A 22,126-nucleotide genomic window follows, 5' to 3' on the forward strand; every position below is an offset into this window, starting at 1 on the left:
GAGAAAATTGTTTACAACATATCTGCTGAAATGGTTTTAAAGATTGTCATTGCCAAAGCATTTGTTCAGTGAAGTTTTTATAGGTGCAGTATGATCTCTAAAGCTGATACCTGTAATATTTTAATACTGTTGCTAGAATTGAACACTGTAGTTAGCCAAATGTGTATTCCAGACAATCTCAGAATTCACATGTGTACTGAGAGGTGCTGCAATTAATATAAATAAGCTGTTTCAGAAACTAAGATGTGAAGAGTGCAAGTCCTTTTTCTTTCAAATGAGTAACTTGATCTTGCAGCAGAGTGCTTGGTCTTTTAGATTTATGGTAAAATAGGTGACTAATATCTTCTTGGGATGTTTTAGAAAACAGGCTTTCTACTTAGGCATTTCAATGTTGTGTTGCACAGTATATAAACCCAGCATACCTCTCTGGAATCAGGGGCTGTTAAGTTTAGTACAGCATGGTAATGAATGACCCTACAGAATACAAAAATATATTTAAAAGGAAATGTAAGCTTTAAGAAAATGAGTGAATAAATTTCTGTGAATAGGAATTTCTTAATGGTCTATCAATAGGAAGGAAGTTTTGAAGAAAAACTTTATTTGCTAATTCAGATTTTTTTTTTAAACTTTAGAAAAATGGTTCCTTGTACATTCTTCAATTTTATTATAAGCTAGTCTGGCTTGGAAAAAGAAATGGTGGAGGAGAGTGCGAGCCTCCTACTGGAGACAGAAAACAAGTGGCAGCCAACCAACATTTAAGTCAGTCCAGACTTGCAGAAAAATAACTGGAACATTGACTGTGGGTCTAGAAGAAGCCTAAGGGTGGTTCCCCCCCACTTATGTTGGAGAGAAAATAAATACTGAATTAAGTGCAATCAAAATTTGGGCAGTTTGACGTCATATGTGAGTAACTTGTCTCTTTGGAATCTTCTTTAAAAAGATTAAGAAACTAACTAGGAAGTGGGAGATAAATTTCATTTTGCTTTTTTAATGTTAAACATGCAAGAACAGCCTGGATGACTTTGTGATGAATTGTGTGGAGGGCACTTTATTTACCTGCTCCTTTATAGCAATAGTTCAGTATTGTTTTGGTGTAGATTGGATAGACCTGGCCTTGTGGAAAATTCTAGATCAACGGAACAAGAATAAGTGAATTTACATCAGACACCAAGTTGAGAAGTTGTGATCATGAGAAAAACAATGCTTAAAATAAAGTAGGAAAACCTGGGGTAAAATCAAGCTTTCTGACTGAAACAGGTCAAGATGAGGTTTAGTATCAAAGGAAACTAATAAAACCCACCTTGTTTAAAGCTAGACAGAATGCTAACAGGGGTTGTGACCATAGAAGGAGCAATCCAGAGTTGGCAGTTGCCAAATGATCTCTTATGGCTTTCAGTTCTTGGTACTGTTTCTGTGGCTGCTTGTCTCTGAGCACCCGACAAAAAGTTTGAAAAACGACTCAGCTTCTCACAAGGTTTCACTTTGGAAAACTAAAGTGAATCAAATGGCCGTGAGTTTTCATCAGGATTTTATGCACAGTAAAAGCATAAGATTGTGAAGGAAGGAAACCTTTAATACTGCCTTAGAAACTATTGTTTCTTTTCCTCCTTCTGGAACTTTATATTCAGTCATATATGTCACTGTAGAAAAAATTAGGTTTTTATTGTGGTGGATTCTTCTCTTGCCTAAGATAAACCTTGAGAAATCTAATCATCTGGAGGAAAATTATAGAAAGATATTCTAGGCTATCTTGCTTTATTTAAGAGGTTTTTTTCAGCAAGACTTCTGGTCTTCTTTGGTTTTCTGAATATGTGAGCATATCACAAGCAGTGATCTGTACTGGTGGTCTTCCCTCAGTATCTAGTTCAAGGAGTAGTGCTCTGTACAGGTGCAGAAATGATACCTGAGCTCTTTGGTGTTGCTACCAAAACTCTGAAGCTACAATCAAAAATCTGATATCATGAGGTTTTTGGCATATTTTTATAGATATAGTCTTACCAATTACTTAGTGCATTTGCTTTTATATCACTTGTGGCTTGTAATTTAACCATTGCTTTTTGTTGTGAGTGGTGTAATGTGATCTGATGAGTGTTGCAAGTCTGAATTAATCCTCCTCTCCAAAACTTTTTTATGGTGGCACTTTCTACTTTGTTCCTCGTTGTCAATTCTAGTGTGAATTAACTAGGTGCCCCTTTTTTTTGATGCAGTTGAGTGTGTTTCTGCCAGTTTGAGAACGTCACAAATGTCTCCACTCTTGCTCGGCTATTTTTAGTCCTGTTGCTATCTGTTTCTATTCAAAGAATTCCTTTGGAAGCTGTTCCAGGAGAGCACGGTTTGGTGACACAGGAGGGAGTTGGAGGGGGCAGGGAGAGCACAAGTGCCAAGCGTGTTTGCTAGTGATCTGGTGGTGAGGTGTCCGACTTCCTGTGTACCACCTTGTTTACAAGGACCCTGCTCAAAGCGAATTGCCCCTTCTGGGTATTGTCCTGTCTGCATGGCTCTCAGCTTGTGTTAGATATTTCTTTGTCATTTGGAGTACCTGGATTTTAACTTGACTCTTATTTGGTTCGTTTTTCTATATAAACAGTAATTAATTTTAGGGGCTGTTTAGATATGGGGCGTTACATCAGAGCAAATTGTTGAAATATGCATTTCTGTAGTTTAATAATCAAAGCTGACAGTTCCTAGTACTTGTCTTTTTCCCTGCTCCTGTTATAATTCAGTTTTTTTGGTTGTGTTTTTTTTTTTTTTGTTCTGGTACTGGTTTAATCTGGATTAGCATTCTTATTTTTTTTTTGTTAACAGCTTCCCCCCCCCCCCCCCCTTTTTTGCTTTTGCATGAATTACTCATCTTGTGGGTACAGCTAGCTGTTGATTATAACGGTAATGATTGATAGGGGGGTGGTCCACTGAAAGCTTTCTTGGTTTTTTTAACTGTTGTGTCTTATGGTTGGTACTATTGACAAACCGCAAGCCTGAAGTGTCCTTGATGTATGCTTGTAGCTCGTGTTGTGTGTACTGACTTAGCCCAAGCTTAAACTGTTTCAAAAGTGTCCTGCTGACATTGTCACTAGAGGTGTGGGGAATACTGGTTTTGAGACAAGTTGGTCACAGTTAATACAGGATGGTCGTGTGTCTTGTCAAGTCTTGCTATACTGCATCCTAGGAAAACAAAATGTGAAGCCTCACATTTTACCTATGTTATAATGGTGCATGGCTGCGGAAATGCAAGTTCCCCCTTTCCTCAAACTTGATCCCTATCCCTTGTGTCAGATTCAGCAGTTGTATAGCCACATAGTTTTCCACTGGATAAGCTTATTCAACTGACTTGCTGTTCTGTTTTAGAGGGTTTAGTTGGCTCTTGGGTCAGCTCACTGAACCCACTCCCTCTGCAGCTGCAGGATTGTAAGTCTGATTGAAGGGAAGTAGCAATATTATGTGGTTAAGGAGTAGGGGAGCAGGAATGCCATTTCTGGTGACAGCTCACAGTTGCGCAGTATTAGATATGAGCTGAAACTTGATTTTAATGGCAATAAACTGTTTGGGTTCTACCTGCACTATGGATTGGATTTTGAATGAATAGACAACCAGGTCCCAAATGGGAACTAAAACTCTTGTTATGATTTTTTTTGACCCAAACTCTGTTCAGCCATCTTCCACTTGTGTGTGACTCCAGGAAGGCTGTATTAGTTCTGGCTGCAGAGGGTAATGATTTTCAACCCTGAAAATCCTGCTAGCTTTTTTTTCCTCAGATGCAATAAAGCTTTTCTTTTGTGAAGTACTAGTTAATGTTTTTTACAAGCCTCCTAGTTAATGCAGTCTATAATTCAGTCTGAGCAGGGGGTGACTAGGCTGTAGTTCTGCTAGCTGCTGCTTTATTGGAAGTTGTAGACACTGTAGTGCCCTTTCACTGGATGCTACTCAGGAAACCTTAGGAGGGAAAACACTGATGACTTTACCTTTCCTGTTTTTCTTCATTGATTGTTCCAATTTTGGGGGGGGACAAACACAGAGAAACAGGTATGAAGAGGAGATTTGCAATACTGATGGTTCTTCACCACTGAATGTAGCAGTGATGGAATAAACAGCGAGTATACTGTGTATTGACTTGGCTAGCACTTTCTTTTATCTCCTTAGGCTAGAAAATAAGAGAGCAGAGGACTTGGAAATGGAGGTGTTCCTTTCCTACTGTAGCAAGAGGAAGTAGAGTATGTGCATGGCTGTGCAAGCACCAGGAACCACCTCTGAGCCACTGCAGTCTCTGTGCTTCCTAACCCAAGAGTCAGTTGACAGTTCAGGACAGCATATGGTGTGGTCAGTGATGGCAACACATTATCTTTTTTACTTTGGTAGCTTTTAGAGAGGGTTCACGTAAGAAAAGCCTTTTCTGTGACAGGACAAGAAATTAGGTCCTTCCATCAAAGATGACAGGAACATGTATTTAATTTTTCTTTCAGGTCTTAGAATATCAGGCCAGAGCTTTTCTTAAAATATTTCCTCAGCAGAGAAACATACTTCAAAAGTGAACTTGCTGTTGCCCCTTCCTCACAGGATCCCCATGATCACTGCTTCTCAGAGAATTCCTATTTTCTATGTATTATATTTCTGTGTGGACCAGTGCAGCCTTTTTTTTTTTTTTGTCTAGTTCATGGCAACAACTGTGATCTAGTCTGCATTATGGTCTAGTAAGATCCTCTAGTTCTGAGAGTGGTGCTTAGATAGAAAATAACATGCAGTTAGTCTAACTGGGTCTCTTACTTAAAGTTTCATTAGAGTCAGTGGTAAGTGCTGGTAACTAGTGCATCTTGCAGGTCCTTGCAAACATGGGGCTTAAAATTAGTTAGGACAGGGAGCAGGACTTTATTCTTTTTGCATGTGGAAGTCCAGCCAGTTGCTAATTAAAATGATGTTCTTGCAGATAGGCAACAAAAGATGAGAATAGTGACTTTGTAGATATTGATGTCTGAAGCATAAGGTCAAGTCATATGAATCTTCTAGGTTATTTGCTGCCTTTTGATTGTTCAGAATCACTCAGGAGTGTTGCCTTTTGACAACAGCAGAGCTGGGTGGGTTTTGCTAACCCAGGTTTTTAGCATTCTGAAGATTGTCTTGGTTGTGTGAAAGATAAAGCCCTAGGTGGAAGTTGGTTAGGCTTCTCTGATTTTAGTGTGATTGTCATCATCTTTATATACCAGTGAAAGTTGAATTTGGGGAAATTTAGATTCCTCCTTTGGAAATTTCTGTATGAATAAGAGCACTTGTTACCTCTGAAGTTTGAATATTTATAAAGAAATGATGAAGGCAAGTCTGCTGGATGCAGTTGGCAGATTTTGATTAAAGCTAGGATAATCACCAATGTATACTAAAATGTAAAGCATGTCCGTTGGGCAGAGACACTGGGATAATAGCAAAGATAGATATTGTGAGATTAGAAGATTTTTTTTTTTAAATAATGTTAATGATATTACTTAACTTTCATGATTGAAACTTGCTCTACTAGTGTAAAACATGCACTTTTCAGTCCCCCTTCCACGTAATGTTTTTGAGAGGGGCTCTCAATATGTGACCAGCCTTTGCTGAACTCCAGTCTTGAAGATGAGCACTTCTCTTCCAAAACAATGCTGTCTTTTCTTTTATTTGTAAGACCTATTTGTATAGTTCTTTGTCTTCCTTTGTGTAACATTTACTTAAGAATGCTAATCCTTGAAGTGAACTTTTTCTTTTTGCTGGTAATGAGAAATTATTGATTTCTGTAGATCCAGGTGTGTTTTTAGCTAATTATAGATGGATTTGGCAGAATAATAATTTCAACTAACAACTCGGTGGGTTTTAAGAAAGATGGGTAAGAGTATTCACTTGTTTGTTTAGTATGCTTTGCTAACACAACTGGAAGTGTATATGTTTATGTCTGTGCTGGTACTCTGGCCACTTCCAGCAGTCTTCTTTTCTTGGTAAAACATGAGAGCATACAGGTAGTACAGTTTCTCTCTTCTGTGGTGTTCTGCCAGTGATGCAGGTCTACTCCTGACCATCAATATTCTTCCTAATTACCATAGAAGACCATAAGATGGGACCTGAATCCTCCTGGGATGCATAAACTCAGGTTCAGTATTGTTGGCTTGGGGCAATACAGACACTGAATAATCAGCAGTGCTCCTGAACATCTGACTCTTGCAAACTCTTTTCTCCTTTCAAGCAGTAATAAAGGTGATGAGATTCTTTAGGCAACAGTGCTTGAGGGAAATGTATTGCATTGGTTCTCTGCAGACATGTTTTTTTCCCTCATGCTCATGTCATGCTACTCATTGTACATGTACAGTAGTCATGCCATCATGAGGCAGTGTCCTGAAGCCTTTTCCCAGCCCCGTCATTGTGAGAAATCCTTGACTGAGTAGCTTTGTGATTGGAGTATAAAAAAGCAATCACTCTTCTAAGGTGTTTACAGAGATTTCTGCACAATGTTCTTTATCACAGCTCCTTGTCCAGAGTCAAGAAAATAACTGTTTTGATACTGCCTCAGGAAAAGAATTGAAACTGCAAATGTTTTGTTCAGCTGATAGAAGTCAATATTTAACTTCAGAAGGATTCTTGAAAGTCAGGTGGTATTGCAGTGCATGGTCTGTCCCTGGAAGTTCAGGAATAGATTTACTGGGTCTTGAGGGGCTTGCCACTCTGTCAAGTCAATTTGTATTCTGTATATCTCTAGCTTTTCTGACTCCTTTGAGTCTAAAAGGACTAGATTTCTTGCTGAAGGAAAGTTGAACAAAAGATCAAAGAAAGCATTATGATAGCTTTAAAAACTGACTTTTTGTGTTGATATGCATTCAATTACTCTTTGATTCTTTGTCTTCCTCTCTTCCTTCTAAAATCCAAAGCAAAAAGCCAACTAAAAGTGTTGGATAAGACTTAAGGTATGAAGACTTTGGGAGGGGGTGGGATTTGGTCTCTTTAGGAAAGCTGGGTGTTGAGATACCAATACTTAGGTACCAGTTTTGGAAACTAGAATAATTGTTGCCATTCCATCACCAGTCCGGTAATGGCTTATTATACAATACTATATCTGCTGTTGTAGTGTACGTCCTTGGGCTAAACTTGTTTACAGACAGAAACACTAAACCAAACAAAACCTTGAGATTTGGGATGATTTTCCTCTTATGCGTCTGTTGCTTTCCATTTTTAAGTCTAGTTATTTATGAGGAAGTGCTGAAATTTGATTTCCTTGTCACTTGAAGTTAAACATACTTGAAGCAAACAATTTTCTTAACTACTGATCAAGGGGTTTTTTTGTTTTTAAAGTAGAAGTAAAGACAACCTTCCTCTGGAGGTACTAGATTACATCAGTGAAAAAAACCTTTACAGCAGTCTTGTGCTGCTTTTATTGTCATGAAAGAAAGTATGACCACCTTCTTTACACGGCAGTTTTGGGAAGTCCAGTCTCTTTCATGCTTTCTTCTCCTTTTCTGCTAGTGGTCTGAGGGTTTGTTTTGTTTAATGTGTATCTAATTCTTCAAAATACAGCTGTTTTGGCTGCTTACTAGAGTTGCAATGTGTCTACAAGGTCAAATATTAACTGCTGATGAGGGACTTCTGCACTGAGCCAGACCCTGACATGGAAACTGAAACATCTGCTTGTCTGAATAATTAAAATCTGTTTAATAAAGATTAAAAAAAATGAGTTGTCTTCCAGTCTCGAATCTTCTTTCCTCATTTGATTTGCAGTTAAAATTAAGTTCATCAGTTTGTGATATCCTATTCATTACTATGACAACAGCCTGCCAAACAGAATTTTAATATGAGGAATGGCAGAGAATAAGAAGTGATCAAGGAAATGTTCTTGTTCAGCCTCATCTTATTAATTAGTAATATCCCACTTAATGTTCAAAATCGTAGTCACTGTGGTAATTTGAAGGCAGAGGCTATCTGCCTCCCTTCTGCCTGTTGCTTTGGTACTAGAAAGAGTAGGTGTGGTAGAGTGTGAAGTCTCAGCTGGTGCAGTGAAGATATGCCTGTGCCAGGGAGCTGCGATGTTTCCCTGGTCAGTGCACTGTCGGCAGTGGAGCAGGGCCTTTCAGCTGTTTCTTGTGTGTGCTGGGCCTGGGCTGGTTGTTGTGTCTGGACACTGCTTGTACATAGTGGGAGCCAACTAAGAGGGAATAAAATACCTTTATTTTTAAAGCTCCCTTTATCTCAAGCTGCCAATTGTGCTTTTAAGAAGACTGGATTGTCTGAAATGGATTATAATGTGTCTGTGTTGGCTTGATGGGGAATGTCATACTGAGTGTGTGTTTCCACGTTTGTCTGAAGCAAGTGCAATTCCATACCGCTGCCAGCAAGGGGCTATCACCTTCACTGTTTTTCTGCATCGGACCTGTTGCCAAACTGTGCTCCTCAAGGGCTGCATGGTCAGCAAGATGAGGACCTTCTTTAAAGATCCTGTTATACTGTTCAGGTTTGGGCTCTGTTCCCACCAGCAGGATGATCTTGCTGTGCTACTTCATCCCCCAGCAGTGTTTCAAATGCTTCTGTGCCTGTATCTTTAATTAAAGTATCCTTTCATCCTGGGAGGAATACAGAGAAGGTGTCTGAGCAGCCAGGGATCAGGTTAGGAAGGCCAAAGCCCTGAGAGAATTAAATCTGGCCAGGGACATGAAGGATAATAAACAAAGTTTTTACAGGTATACTGGTGATAAAAGGAAGGCTAAAGAAAATGTGGGCCCTCTCTGGAAGGAAAAGGGAGACTTGGTCACCCAGGATATGGAGAAGGCTGGAGTACACAATGACTTTTTTGCCTCAGTCTTCACTGGCAAGTGCTCCAGCCACACCACCCGAGATGGAGAAGGCAAAGGTGTGGGGACTGGGAGAAGGAAGAACCGCCCACTGCAAGAGAAGATCCCGTTCGAGACCATCTGAGGAACCTGAAGGTGCACGAGTCCATGGGACCCGATGAGATGCATCCATGGGTCCTGAAGGAACTGGCAGATGAAGTGGCTAAGCCACTATCCATCATATTTGAGAAGTCATGGCAGTCCAGTGAAATTCCCACTGACTGAAAAAGGGGAAACATAACCCCCATTTTTAAAAAGGGAAAAAAAGTAGACCTGGGGAACTACAGGCCAGTCAGTCTCACCTCTGTGCCCAGCAAGATCATGGAGAGGATCCTCCTGGAAACTATGCTAGGGCACATGGAAAATAAGGAGGTGATTGGTGACAGCCAACATGGCTTCGCTAAGGGCAAATTGTGCCTGAAAATTCAGTGGCCTTATACGATGGGGTTACAGTGCTGGTGGATAAGGGAAGAGCAACTGACATCGTCTGCCTGGACTTGTGCAAAGCATTTGACGCTGTCCCGCACGACATCCTTGTCTCTAAATTGGAGAGACATGGATTTGATGGATGGACCACTTGGTGGATAAGGAATTGGCTGGATGGTTGCACTCAAAGAGTTGCAGTCAATGGCTCGATGTCCTGCAGCAAAACTGCAAGACGAGAAGGCAGAAGCCCAGGGAAGAGGGAGAGCCTCAAGTCACCTCCCCCCTGAGTGGGAAGAGTGAGCCGCAAACAAGGGCAGCGGGGACTCAGCGTGCGCAGAGACTGGAGTGACGACGCCCAACGCCCCTCAGGTACAAGAGCAGCCCCCAGGGAGCGCGGGCAAACAGGGCGTGGTGCGGCAGAATGTTTTGGCGCGGCAGTTTGTGCAGGCAGAGTGAGCAGACAGGGTGCAGTCCATCTGGGTCTAGACTTATCTGAGCTAGTTTCATCTTATCGTCCTCCACGAGTAGACTGAACCATGGTCTCCACTCGCGTCAAAACCACCACCAGAAAGAACGTGGTGACCCAGGCAGAGCTGCCATGCAAACATGCAGCGGTCCAGGTCCCGGACTGCAGGGAGTGTCTGAGACTGTCAGTCCTGTCGGAGGGCAGCAGTGACAACACCTGTGTGCGCTGTGATCAGCTGGATGACCTGCTCAGCCTGGTGGCGGAACTCAAAGAAGAGGTCGAGAGATTAAGAAATATTAGGGAGTGCGAAAGGGAAATTGATTGGTGGAGTAGCACCTTAGCACCCCTGAAGCAACAGGAGCAAATGGAGGCTCCAAACAAGGCAGGCGATCCCCCACCTTCTTGCTACCAGGCAGAAGGAGGGGACCTAAGAGATGGGGGAGGCTGGAAACAGGTCCCTGCTCAGGGAGGCAGGAAAATCCTCTCCCGACCTCCCTCACCCTCCATGGTGTCCCTTCACAATAGATTCGGGGCCCTGGAACTTTTGACTGAAGAAGAGAAGGAGGAAGGAAATGAGACAAACAAGGAGGAAGACCAAGGTCCACCAAGGCTGGGTTGTTCTGGACCAGGTATTAAAACCAGTTCTAAAAAGAACCCCAGAAGAGTCATTGTAGTGGGTGACTCCATTCTGAGGGGTGTCGAAGGCCCAATATGCAGACCAGACCCGCTTCATAGGGAAGTCTGCTGCCTCCCTGGGGCCTGGGTAAAGGACCTCACAGCAAAACTCCCCGCTCTAGCGAGACCCAAGGACTACTACCCTCTCCTGGTTTTTCAGGTAGGTAGCGACAACATTACCAGGAGAAGTCCTAAAGCAATGAAAAGAGATTTCAGGTCCTTGGGGAAAGTGATTAAGGGGTCGGGGGCACAAATTGTGTTCTCCTCCATCCCTTCAGTTGGGGGGATGGATGAAGAAGAATACAGGAGAACTCAACAGATGAACTTGTGGCTCCAAGACTGGTGTTACCGGCAGGGCTTTGGATTTTTCAATCATAGATTGGTATACAGGATGCCAGACCTTTTGGCATCAGATGGGATGCACCTGTCCCAGAGGGGGAAAAGGATCTTGGGGCAGGAGTTAGCTGGGCTCATTGACAGAGCTTTAAACTAGATTTGAAGGGGGAAGGGGGCAAAACACCAGCCCATCTGAAGTGCATGTATACCAACACACACAGCATGGGTAACAAACAGGAGGAGCTTGAAGCCATGATGAAACAGGAAAATTATGATGTCGTGGCTATCACAGAAACATGGTGGGATGTCTCCCATGACTGGAGTGTGCCAATTGATGGCTACAAGCTCTTTAGAAGGGATAGACAAGGTAGGAGAGGCGGTGGGGTAGCATTGTATGTTAGGGCCTGTTATGATTGCTTTGAGCACAAGTGTAGTGAAGACAGGGTGGAGTGTCTTTGTGTTAGAATCAGGGGGAAGGCCAACAGGGCAGATGTTGTAGTAGGAGTCTACTATAGGCCACCCACCCAGGACAGAGAGGTGGATGAAATGTTCTACAGGCATTTAGGAGCAATCTCACGATCACTTGTTCTTGTGGGAGACTTTAATTTCCCAGACATCTGCTGGAAATACAACACAGCAGAGTGGGACCAGTCCTGGAGATTCCTGGAATGTGTGGGAGATAACTTCCTGACGCAGCTGGTGAGTGAACCGACCAGAGAAGGTGCCCTGCTGGATCTCCTCTTTGTGAGCAGAGAAGGACTGGTGGATGATGTGGCAGTTGGAGGCCAACTAGGGCACAGCGATCATGAAATAAGAGAGTTCTCCATTCTTAGAGAGGCCAGGAGAGGGGGAAGCAGAACTGACATCCTGGACTTCCAAAGGGCTGACTTAGACTTGTTTGGGCAAATGCTTGACAGGGTCCCTTGGGAGATGATCCTGAAGGGTGTAGGGGTCCAGGAAGGCTGGGCTCTCTTTAAGAAGGAAGTGTTAATGGCTCAGGAGCAGGCGGTCCCCAGGGGCTGTAAGAGAAGCCAGCGGCAGAGAAGACCACCCTGGCTAAGCAGGGAGCTTTGGCTGGAACTCAGGGAGAAAAGGAAAGTTTACGGCCTTTGGAAGAAGGGGCTAGCCACTCACAGTGATTACAAAGAGGCTGTGAGGCTATGCAGGACAGAAATCAGGAGGTCGAAAGCCCAGCTGGAAATCAATCTGGCTTCAGCAGTCAAGGACAACAAGAAATGTTTCTATAAGTATGTCAACAGCAAAAGAAAGACCAGGGAGAGTCTCCATCACCTGCTAGATGCAGGAGGAAACATGGTAACAAGTGATGAGGAAAAGGCTGAGGTGCTTAATGCCTTCTTTGCCTCAGTCTTTAATAACAAGACTAGTTGTACTGAGGGAATCCAGCCTCCTCAGCCAGAAGACAGAGACTGGACAGACGACCCCCCTGCAATCCAGGAGGAGACAGTCAGTGACCTACTGCATCACATAGACACACACAAGTCTATGGGACCGGGTGGGATACACCCGAGGGTGCTGAAGGAGCTGGCTGGGGTGCTCGCCAAGCCGCTTTTCCATCATTTACCAGCAGTCCTGGCTGACCGGGTGTCACGGTCCACTCGGTGGACTCGTGATGGTTTGTTTGCTACGATTTCAAAAGTGCAAAATTAAGGTGACCAACACCAGTAATCAAACAGTGAAACTTTATTGTGTTGTCTGTGAAGCAGCACGCGATAGTTAGAGATGGGTGAGAGAAAGGAGAAAAGTAAAGTTAAGTTTAGAGAGAGGAAGGAGAGAGGTTATAGCTACCACCGCTGATCTCACGACGTCCTAACGGTCCTGGGTCCAGCTGATGCTGCATCGTCGATCATCGTGGTCCTTGGTGGGGAAGCTTCTAATTTTCGTTGTCCAGAAGTCATCTTTTATGCTTAGTAACACACCTTGCTCCACCTCTGCCTCAGGGGTCTCCGCCCTTCTCAGAATTCAATTATCATATCTCCGCCCTTCTCGAGCGAGGCCATCACGCGTGCGCAGGGGGGAGTGTCCGAGGTGCGGTCAGTCTTGGAGGCAGGTAACCTTCAACCAGGAGGTGTGTTTTGGTATTATAATGAAGCAAAGTTCATCTAAGGTTCATGATTTCCTCATCGATGTTATGGCAACAGTCGCGATCCATCTTTTTTGACAGTGGCTATGCATTTATCTCTAACAGCTCCAGCTAGGCCCAGGTACTGAACAATAGCACAGCACTCTTTGTGCTACATGGTTCAGGCACCGAAGAACAGCACTGCACTGCCAGCACCACACGGGTCAGTACTCAGGAGAACAGCACAGCACTGGCTGTGCCACACAATTCTGCATTCAGGAGCCTTTGCACCACATTCCACTCCAGGGATCGGCAACTGCGCTCCAAACAGGCCGTTGTCGGGTACCTCACTGTCCATGTCCCTGATGACAATGTTGAGACAATGCTGATCTTCTGACCGACTCTTACACTGGGGAGGTCCCGATAGATTGGAAACTGGCCAATGTGATGCCCATATATAAGAAGAGTCAAAAGGATGATCCGGGAAATTACAGGCCTGTCAGCTTGACTTCTGTGCCTGGGAAGCTGATGGAGCAGCTCATCCTGAGTACCATCATACAACACATGCGGGACAACCAGATGATCAGGCCCAGTCAGCATGGGTTTATGAAAGGCAGGTCCTGCTTGACAAACCTGATCTCCTTCTACGACAGGGTGACCTGCTTATTGGATGAGGGAAAGGCTGTGGATGTTGTCTACCTTGACTTTAGCAAGGCCTTTGACACCGTTTCCCACAGCATTCTCCTGGCAAAACTGGCTGCTCGTGGCTTGGATGATCGCACGCTTTGCTGGGTAAAAAACTGGCTGGATGGTCGGGCCCAAAGAGTTGTGGTGAACAGAGTTAAATCCAGTTGGCGGCCGGTCACGAGTGGTGTCCCCCAGGGCTCGGTTTTGGGGCCACTCCTGTTTAACATCTTTATTGATGATCTAGATGAGGGGATCGAGTGCACCCTCAGTAAGTTTGCAGATGACACCAAGTTGGGTGGGAGTGTTGATCTGCTCGAGGGTAGGGAGGCTCTGCAGAGAGATCTGGACAGGCTGGAGCGATGGGCTGAGGCCAACTGGAGGAGTTTCAATAAGGCCAAATGCCGGGTGCTGCACTTGGGCCACAACAACCCCCAGCAGCGCTACAGGCTTGGGGAGGAGTGGCTGGAGAGCTGCCAATCAGAGAGGGACCTGGGGGTGTTGATTGACAGCCGGCTGAACATGAGCCAGCAGTGTGCCCAGGTGGCCAAGAAAGCCAATGGCATCCTGGCTTGTATCAGAAATAGCATGGCCAGCAGGGCCAGGGAGGTGATCTTACCCCTGTACTCGGCACTGGTGAGGCCACACCTCGATTACTGTGTTCAGTTTTGGGCCCTGCCACGTCCCGCTCAGACGAGGGAGACAAGTGACTCAGATTCACAAATCCCCAATGGAGCGGACAACAAGTCTCCAAGTCCAAACATTTATTAACTACTCACAATGTACTAATTGAACACACGATAATTGGCTAAGTATATAGCAAGTTGTGGCAAGCAATACAATATGCCTTGCATTGCTTAATGGGAAAGGGAAAAGAGGGAGATAGAGGGAATGGGGAAATACAGATCACCGGTCTGGGTTTCTGCGCTGATCCCGCCAGCGAGGGTTCCAGGAGGCACAGGAGGCAGCCGTCTTTTTCGCTGGCATCCGTCTTCTTCACTTCACTGCATTCTCCAGGGCCGCTGCGCCCCCCCACCCCTGCCCTTTCCCCCCCCTTGATTTATACCCACTTTCCTTGGGTCCGTCCCCTAGGTCGACCCACATACCTACGTATCCCATGTACGGGGAGGGGTAAGGTGTTTCATGGGATGATGTAATTAGCATGATCATGTTAGCCCTCGTTAGCATATTGAGGGGTGTTAACTTTAATATGCATTTTGTGGATAATGAAGCAAAGGTCATTCACCGGACAGATGGCCCTTGAAATTTGGCCAGGTGCACCAGAGCAGAGCCGTCCTGTCTCCACAGGGCTCCCTCCTCCAGCTGCATCCTGTGTTACTGGGGCAGCCTTATCAGCTTCGACCTCCACACCATCCACCCTGTGACTCATAGTTTTGTCTTGCGAGTGTTTGAGGCATTCCTTAGATCAGCCTCAACTTTTGCTTTCTCAGGCTGTTTTTCTTAATTTCTCACAGGCTTGGTTTCTCGTTTCTCACAGGCCTGTCACTACAAAAAGGACATTGAATTACTCGAGCGTGTCCAGAGAAGGGCAACGAAGCTGGTGCAGGGTCTGGAGCACATGTCGTACGAGGAGAGGCTGAGGTTGTTCAGCCTTGAGAAGGCCTGGGGTGACCTTATAGTGGCCTTCCAGTACTTTTCCCACAGGAAAGCTGGGGAGAAATTCTTTCCTGTGAGGGTCGTGAGACAGTGGCACAGGTTGCCCAGAGAGGTTGTGGCTACCCCCTCCTTGGAAGTGTTCAAGGCCAGGTTGGACGGGACTTTGAGCAACCTGGTCTAGTGGAAGGGGTCCTTGCCTGTGGCGGGGGGCTTAGAGCTGGATGATCTTTAAGGACCCTTCCAACTCAAACCTTTCTGTGATCCTGAGAAAGAAACATGGCTTAAACAGCTGTGACATTGTAAAATATATGTTAGGAGAGGGAGAAAAGACACGCTCCTCAGGAACCATAGGTTGCCTGGCTATCAGAAGTATAGACTGTGGTTCAGTGTGTGCTTTACAAACAAATGTAAAACTCTTAGTGTCCAAAACATTTATTGCAATATTTTGAGTAGCTTTGGTGAAATTTGAGAAAATAACATTGTAATGTATGTCAGAATTTCTAGGTACCAGAATCTGTGTAAACATGATGTTAATTCAGAAATGATGAACAAATTTGAGACCCAGTTGAGTTATAATTTCTCAACATATCTTATGTTGTGGTGGGCTAATTCCAGACAACCATGTTTGAAACTATTAGCTTGTCTTTCAGAGAGGTTAGTGCTCTCTGTCATGTTCTTTGTTCAGGGTTTTTTTTTCACTGCTTATCCTGCTAGGTTTAAAATGTGAAATTGTGATGAGCTGTGTTGTGGTTTAACCTCAGCCAGCAGCAAAGCACCTTGCAGTGGCTTGCTCACTCCTCCCCCTTCCCCATAGGTTGGGGAGGAGAATTGAGAAAAAAAAGGATAAAACTTGTGGGTTGACATAAGAACAGTTTAATAACTAAAATAAAATATAATAACTAATAATAAAAATATATTATTAATAGTTGTAATGAAAAAGAATCTAATAGAGAAATAAAACCCAAGAAAAGAGAAGTGATGCACAACGCAATTGCTCACCACCTGCTGACCGATGTCTGAGTAGTGATCTGCCCCTCCTGGCCAACTCCCCCCCCAGTTTATATACTGAGTGTTATGTTCTGTGGTATGGAATATCCCTTTGACTAGTTTGGGTTAGCTGTCCTGGCCATGCTTCCTCCTAGCTTCTTGTACACCTGCTTGCTGTCAGAGCATGAGAAACTGAAAAATCCTTGGCTTAGGATAAGCACTACTTAACACACTGATGTTTTAGTTGTTTCTATCAACTTTATTCTCACTAAATTCAAAGCATAACACTGTACCAGCTACTAGGAAGAAAATTAACTCTATCCTAGCTGAAACCAGGACAAGCTGAGGGATACTTTAAAAAAACAAAACAAAAAACCAAAAACCAAACAAACAAAAACAACCAACCAAAGCCAACACAAAGGTCTTTATTAGCATACATAAACTTGTTAGTTTTCAGACACTGGCAGTCCAGTCAGCAAGGCTTATAGAGCAGATTTTTAACACAAAGAGAAAAAGTAATTTCTACTGTAAACTCAACTGAAGACTGTCCATAACATGTTTAAAATATCAGTGGACAGCCACAACCAGATCATGATAAGTGTTGAACTTGCTGTTCAGAGCATCTCCACATCTACTTAATATTTTGCTTTATGTAGAACATGTTGCCACAAGCTAGAATAACCTCTGTTCTGACTTTATCTGGTTTTTAGGGTGTCAAGTGTAGTGCTCTGAAGGCCTGTGTGTTCTGAGGCTTAGACAAAGTCTGGGAGACAGATTTGCTTTGGTGAATATATTCATAAAGCTGGAGAAACACAATGTTTCAGTTCAGCTTGTAATACAGTCAGTTCTTGGTAAAGTATCCTAGTTTTGGCTGGGATAGAGTTAATTTTCCTTCTCAGTACCTAGAATAGTGCTGTGTTTTGGATTCAGTATGGGATTTGGTATGAGAAGAATGTTGATAATACACTGATGTTTTTCAGTTGTTGCTAAGAGATCAAGGACTTTCCAACTTCCCATGTCCTGCTAGTGCACAGGCACACAAGAAGCTGGGAGGGAGCAGAGCCAGAGCAACGGACCCAAATTGGCTAATGGAATATTCCATTTTATATAATGTCATGCTCAGTGTATAGATGAGGGTTGGCCGGGAAGCTCTCACTTGTTTTTCCAGGATTGCAGTTTTCAGGATCTTCGCTGGGAACAGGCTTGGCATTGGTTGGTGGATGGTGTGCGTTACTCGTTTGTATTTATTATTATTATTATTAGTCTATTGCAGTTATTAAATTGTTTTTATCGCAATCTACAAGTCTCCTTACCTTTATTCCTCCAATTCTTTACATCATCCCCTCAGTGGGGGAGGGTGAGTGAGCTGCTGTGTTGTGCTTGGCTGCCGGCTGGGTTTAAAACATGACATAAAGGCAGGCCTTTTTTCTTGTTAAATATGTAAGAGTTCATGGAAATAGACTTTTTCCTCAGACTATATTGAATGCTTTAATTAGCACATAAAGAAATTCAGTGTTGGGGTTCAGTTTTGGCCAACAAAACTGTATTTCTAAAGTGAAGAGATTTAGATGATAATGGGGTTAATTTTCCTTTTGATTCTGGATGAGATTCCTGAGCATCATGAATCAGTGTTTACACTGAAGCATCTCATTGCAACTTCAATTTTTGAGTACTCATTCCTTGTGAATGCTAGTGAGCAGTTGGGTATTAAACACATCCTTGTCCATGCAATCATAGCAGTTTGCTCAGTTTTCATCTGAGCGTTATTGTGCGCTGAGCTCAGTGCTAGTCAGCTTGCACCAAAGCTGCTGCTCTGACAAGTTGCGTGTTGAGGCATATTCATACATCGGGGTGGCAGTAAAAGCACTTTGCTGCTTGTTTACACATCTCCTTCTGCCCAGGTGCACCACTTGCAGGTTGTCTTTACTTCCCAGTGTCATGGGGACAGAAACCAGGCAGTTGACTGTGACTGTTCTAATCAATTGAGAGATCTGTTTCCAGTTATCATAGCTACTATAAACCATACTCATCAATTAACCTTGTGTTAGATGCTGTACAAACACAGGGGGAATAATAAATTTCTTGTTTCAAAGTAATTTTAATGGTAGAGGATGAATGAGAATGAAAGCTGCCACAAACAGCATAGCACTTATGTGTGTGTGGGGTTTGAATTTTCTTTTGGGTTTCTTTGTTGCCATACAACAAAGGTACATTTAAAGCAGAGTAACATGTAGTTTTGTAAATCATTTAAGTCTGAGGGAGAATATAAAAATACTGGCTACAGAGACTATTTAAAGGCAAGGATCATAATTTCATAAATGAAAGGTGAGAAGTAGAGTGGGTGTTGGCCATGACCTCTGTATATGTGCAGGAAAGCAGTTTAATGATACAGAAGAAGGGAATGGCCTGGTTTGTGTATGTGATTTTTGTGTTAGCATTCTGAGTGGGTATGACAGTGATTAAATTCCACGCATCAAAACACGATGTTTCAGCAGAGTAGCAGATAGAAGTCTACATGTTAAGTAACTGGGAAAAGCTGTGAAATTTAGATGTTGCCTGGAAGTACAGATCTATACAGATCCCAATCAGTTGACAAAAATGCTCTTTATCCATTGCATTTCCCCCTTTACTGTAAAGACTACGATAAATCCAATAATAGCTGCTTTCTCTGGAGTCTCTGTATAGAGTTCGTGGTAAAGGCAGGAAGAGTTCAAGCTACTGCATTTGTATATTATCTGGGTGTTGAATCAGTACCTTGCCTTAATGCATGCTCTTTTTTTATTATTATTTTTCCTTTCAGATTTTCTATTTTGTACATACATTGTTTTGTATATACTGTATATGATGACTTCGGTGGGCAGTGATGAACGTACCCGGGGCACGCGGGACAAAATGCAAATTTCAACCACACAGCCAACACAACTACAGAAACAAGTAGTACAGGTACGTGCTACTATATAATCTTCTTTGAGTTGAAAGTAAGCATATAATGATATACATTTCTTCCCTAAGTCAGTAAAAACTGAGAAAAGACGGGGGAACACCACGATCTATTTTGGAATAGCATATTTGAGATCTCGCTTTAATTATTCAGTAATCCAGCACAGCATTAAGTTGTTCCTGGTATTCTTGTCTCTAAAGGAGCTTTGTGTTCTTCAGCAACATTTCCCATCAGTGAGGAATTCTATGCCTGTGTCAGGATTTCTGTCCTGTGACCTCAGTGTTCTCAGATCTCCGCTCTTCCATATGCCAGCCTCCTGATGCTAAAAGATTTCTAGATGATAAAGGAATTTGGGTGGGTGAGAAAAGCTTCATTAGATGCATGCTACGTTCTACAGCATGATTCAGCATATCTGCAAGTCACAAACATCTTAAACTTCTTTTGCAGTATCTTCACAAAGTGAAATGTAGATGGTCGTCCACCAGCAGACTAAAATTATTTTGAGTATCTGCGAGATTGAAACTAAGCTCTTCCCCCATTGTCTTGGTTCTCAGCAGCAGAGTAGTTAACTTGTGTGCTGCTTGGAGTTACAGAGAGTGCAAAATGTTTCTGTTCCTGGCAACTCATTATGCTCTTGTCAGGTACTTCCCAAAACTGGACTCAATTCAAGAATTGCCTCAGTTCTCTGCTGGCAGAGTGTGCATCAGTCTAGAGGTGCTCCTGTGGGAAATTGTGTCTTATTGTTTTCTAGACTGATCTTCAACATGGAGGGGCTCCTGTTCTATTTTGTACAGTGTTAATTACGTGAGCTCAAGCCCTTATCACCCTGCATTGCAACGTTTTGCATAGTGGTGATTCATGTTAATGTATGGGTTTAGAAAGTGACTTTCAGCAGATGAAGTTGAATCCGTTTTTGTTCTGTAACAAGTAAGGCTGCAGGAATATAATGAGCAGGTTGACAGAAGTGATGTTTTACCCTTTTTTGACATTTGGAAGACTCTGCCCAGTTTTGGATTCCCTGGCACAAGGCAGACATTGACAGGTGGGAGCAAGTCCAGTGAAGAGCTGTGAAGATGGTTGAGAGGCTGGAGCACAGCATGAATGAGTAGTGGCTGAGGGAACTGGATTTGTTCAGCTCTAAGAATAATAGAATGGTTTGGGTTGGAAGGGGCCTTAAAGATCATCTATTTCCAACCCCCCTGCCATGGGAAGGGACACCTTCCACTAGACCAGGTTGCTCAAAGCCCCGTCCAACCTGACCTTGAACCCTTCCAGGGAGGGGGCAGCCACAGATTCTCTGGGCAACCTGTTCCAGTGTCTCACCACCCTCACAGGAAAGAATTTCTTCCTTATGTCTAATCTATATCTACCCTCTTTCAGTTTAAAACTATTACCCCTTGTCTCCAACAAAGATGTTAAACAGCACTGGTCCCAACACCGATCCCTGAGGAACAGCATTCATCACTGCTCTCTCCTTGGACATCAAGCCATTGACTGCAACTGTTTGAGTGCGACCATCCAGCCAATTCCTTATCCACCGAGTGGTCCATCCATCAGATCCATGTGTCACATCCCGCTCAGATGAGGGAGACAAGTGACTCAGATTCACAAATCCCCAATGGATCGGACAACAAGTCTCCAAGTCCAAACATTTATTAACTACTCACAATGTACTAATTGAACACATGATAGTTGGCTAAGTATATAGCAAGTTGTGGCAAGCAATACAATATGCCTTGCATTGCTTAATGGGAAAGGGAAAAGAGGGAGATAGAGGGAATGGGGAAATACAGATCACCGGTCTGGGTTTCTGCGCTGATCCCGCCAGCGAGGGTTCCAGGAGGCACAGGAGGCAGCCGTCTTTTTTGCTGGCATCCATCTTCTTCACTTCACTGCACTCTCCAGGGCCGCTGCGCCCCCCTGCCCTTTCCCCCCTCTTGATTTATACCCACTTTCCTTGGGTCCGTCCCCTAGGTCGACCCACATACCTACGTATCCCATGTACGGGGAGGGGTAAGGTGTTCCATGGGATGATGTAATTAGCATGATCACGTTAGCCCTCGTTAGCATATTGAGGGGTGTTAACTTTAATATGCATTTTGTGGATAATGAAGCAAAGGTCATTCACCGGACAGATGGCCCTTGAAATTTGGCCAGGTGCACCAGAGCAGAGCTGTCCTGTCTCCACAGGGCTCCCTCCTCCAGCTGCATCCTGTGTTACTGGGGCAGCCTTATCAGCTTCGACCTCCACAGAATGCACCCTGTGACTCATAGTTTTGTCTTGCGAGTGTTTGAGGCATTTCTTTGATCAGCCTCAACTTTTGCTTTCTCCAGCTGTTTTTCTTAGTTTCTCGCACGCTTGGTTTCTCGTCTCTCACATCCCACCCCGTGACTCAAACACTCCAAGTTCTTCTTTGACCGTTGTGATCTCAAAAGGTATAGGGAAAAGGAAGACAGAAGGTGAGAGAGCATATAGCTAATTGCTGCAAGGCATACTATGAAAAGCAAAAATTTGCATAATATCACAATACTAATATTTACAAGCCATCTTCCCCACCCCGTGAGTCCTGAGGATCCCAGTGATGTGACCCATGACCCAGGGTTCCATCCATCAAACTAGTCCATCAGTCAAAGAAGTTCTCTGTTCCTGTTGGTGATCATCTTCATCATGGCACGGTCTCCTCTATAGAGGTGGTGGCATTGTGGATGGTGATGCAGCATTCTCCCTCAGTTAGATTCAGCACACCGCACAGTCCGTGTTCCTTCAGCAATGCTAGCCGGATTCTGCAACACCATCTTAGATGCTTGTTGGGTCTGCACTTTTAATTCCTTAAAGGCATACCTTGTTAGTACATATAATTGCTAAGTTAAATTTTCTAAAACTATTTGAGGTTACACAATTACATTATCAGGTCTATAAGGATTTAAATGGGAATACAATTTAATATTCAGGTACAATTCATTAATGCTTAATTTGTGGGATCAGACCCCTCCAGCTAGTCTTTGATGACTGCATCTTGCTGTTGATGGATGTGGTGTTGTAAGGACCACATACAGTTATATGAGCTAGCACTGTAATCTGTTTGGTA

General features: G+C 43.6%; 1 protein-coding gene across 6 annotated transcripts in view; it reads left to right on the forward strand.

Annotated features, from left to right (window-relative positions):
* Positions 1-22,126, forward strand: part of LOC141917551 (ubiquitin-associated protein 2-like) — a 138,781-nt gene that overhangs the window by 8,261 nt on the left and 108,394 nt on the right. For 4 of the 6 annotated variants that reach the window (XM_074810804.1, XM_074810808.1, XM_074810805.1 and 1 more), the window contains exon 2: positions 18,897-19,039. In XM_074810804.1, coding sequence (XP_074666905.1) covers positions 18,938-19,039 — 102 coding nt within the window. In that variant the 5' untranslated portion in view covers positions 18,897-18,937. Of the gene's footprint in view, positions 1-10,333; positions 10,347-18,896; positions 19,040-22,126 lie in introns of those variants that run through there. The other 2 variants (XM_074810807.1, XM_074810809.1) reach the window with 2 other exon arrangements.

Source organism: Strix aluco, chromosome W (genome assembly GCF_031877795.1).
Source record: "Strix aluco isolate bStrAlu1 chromosome W, bStrAlu1.hap1, whole genome shotgun sequence".
Taxonomy (NCBI): Eukaryota; Metazoa; Chordata; class Aves; order Strigiformes; family Strigidae; genus Strix; species Strix aluco.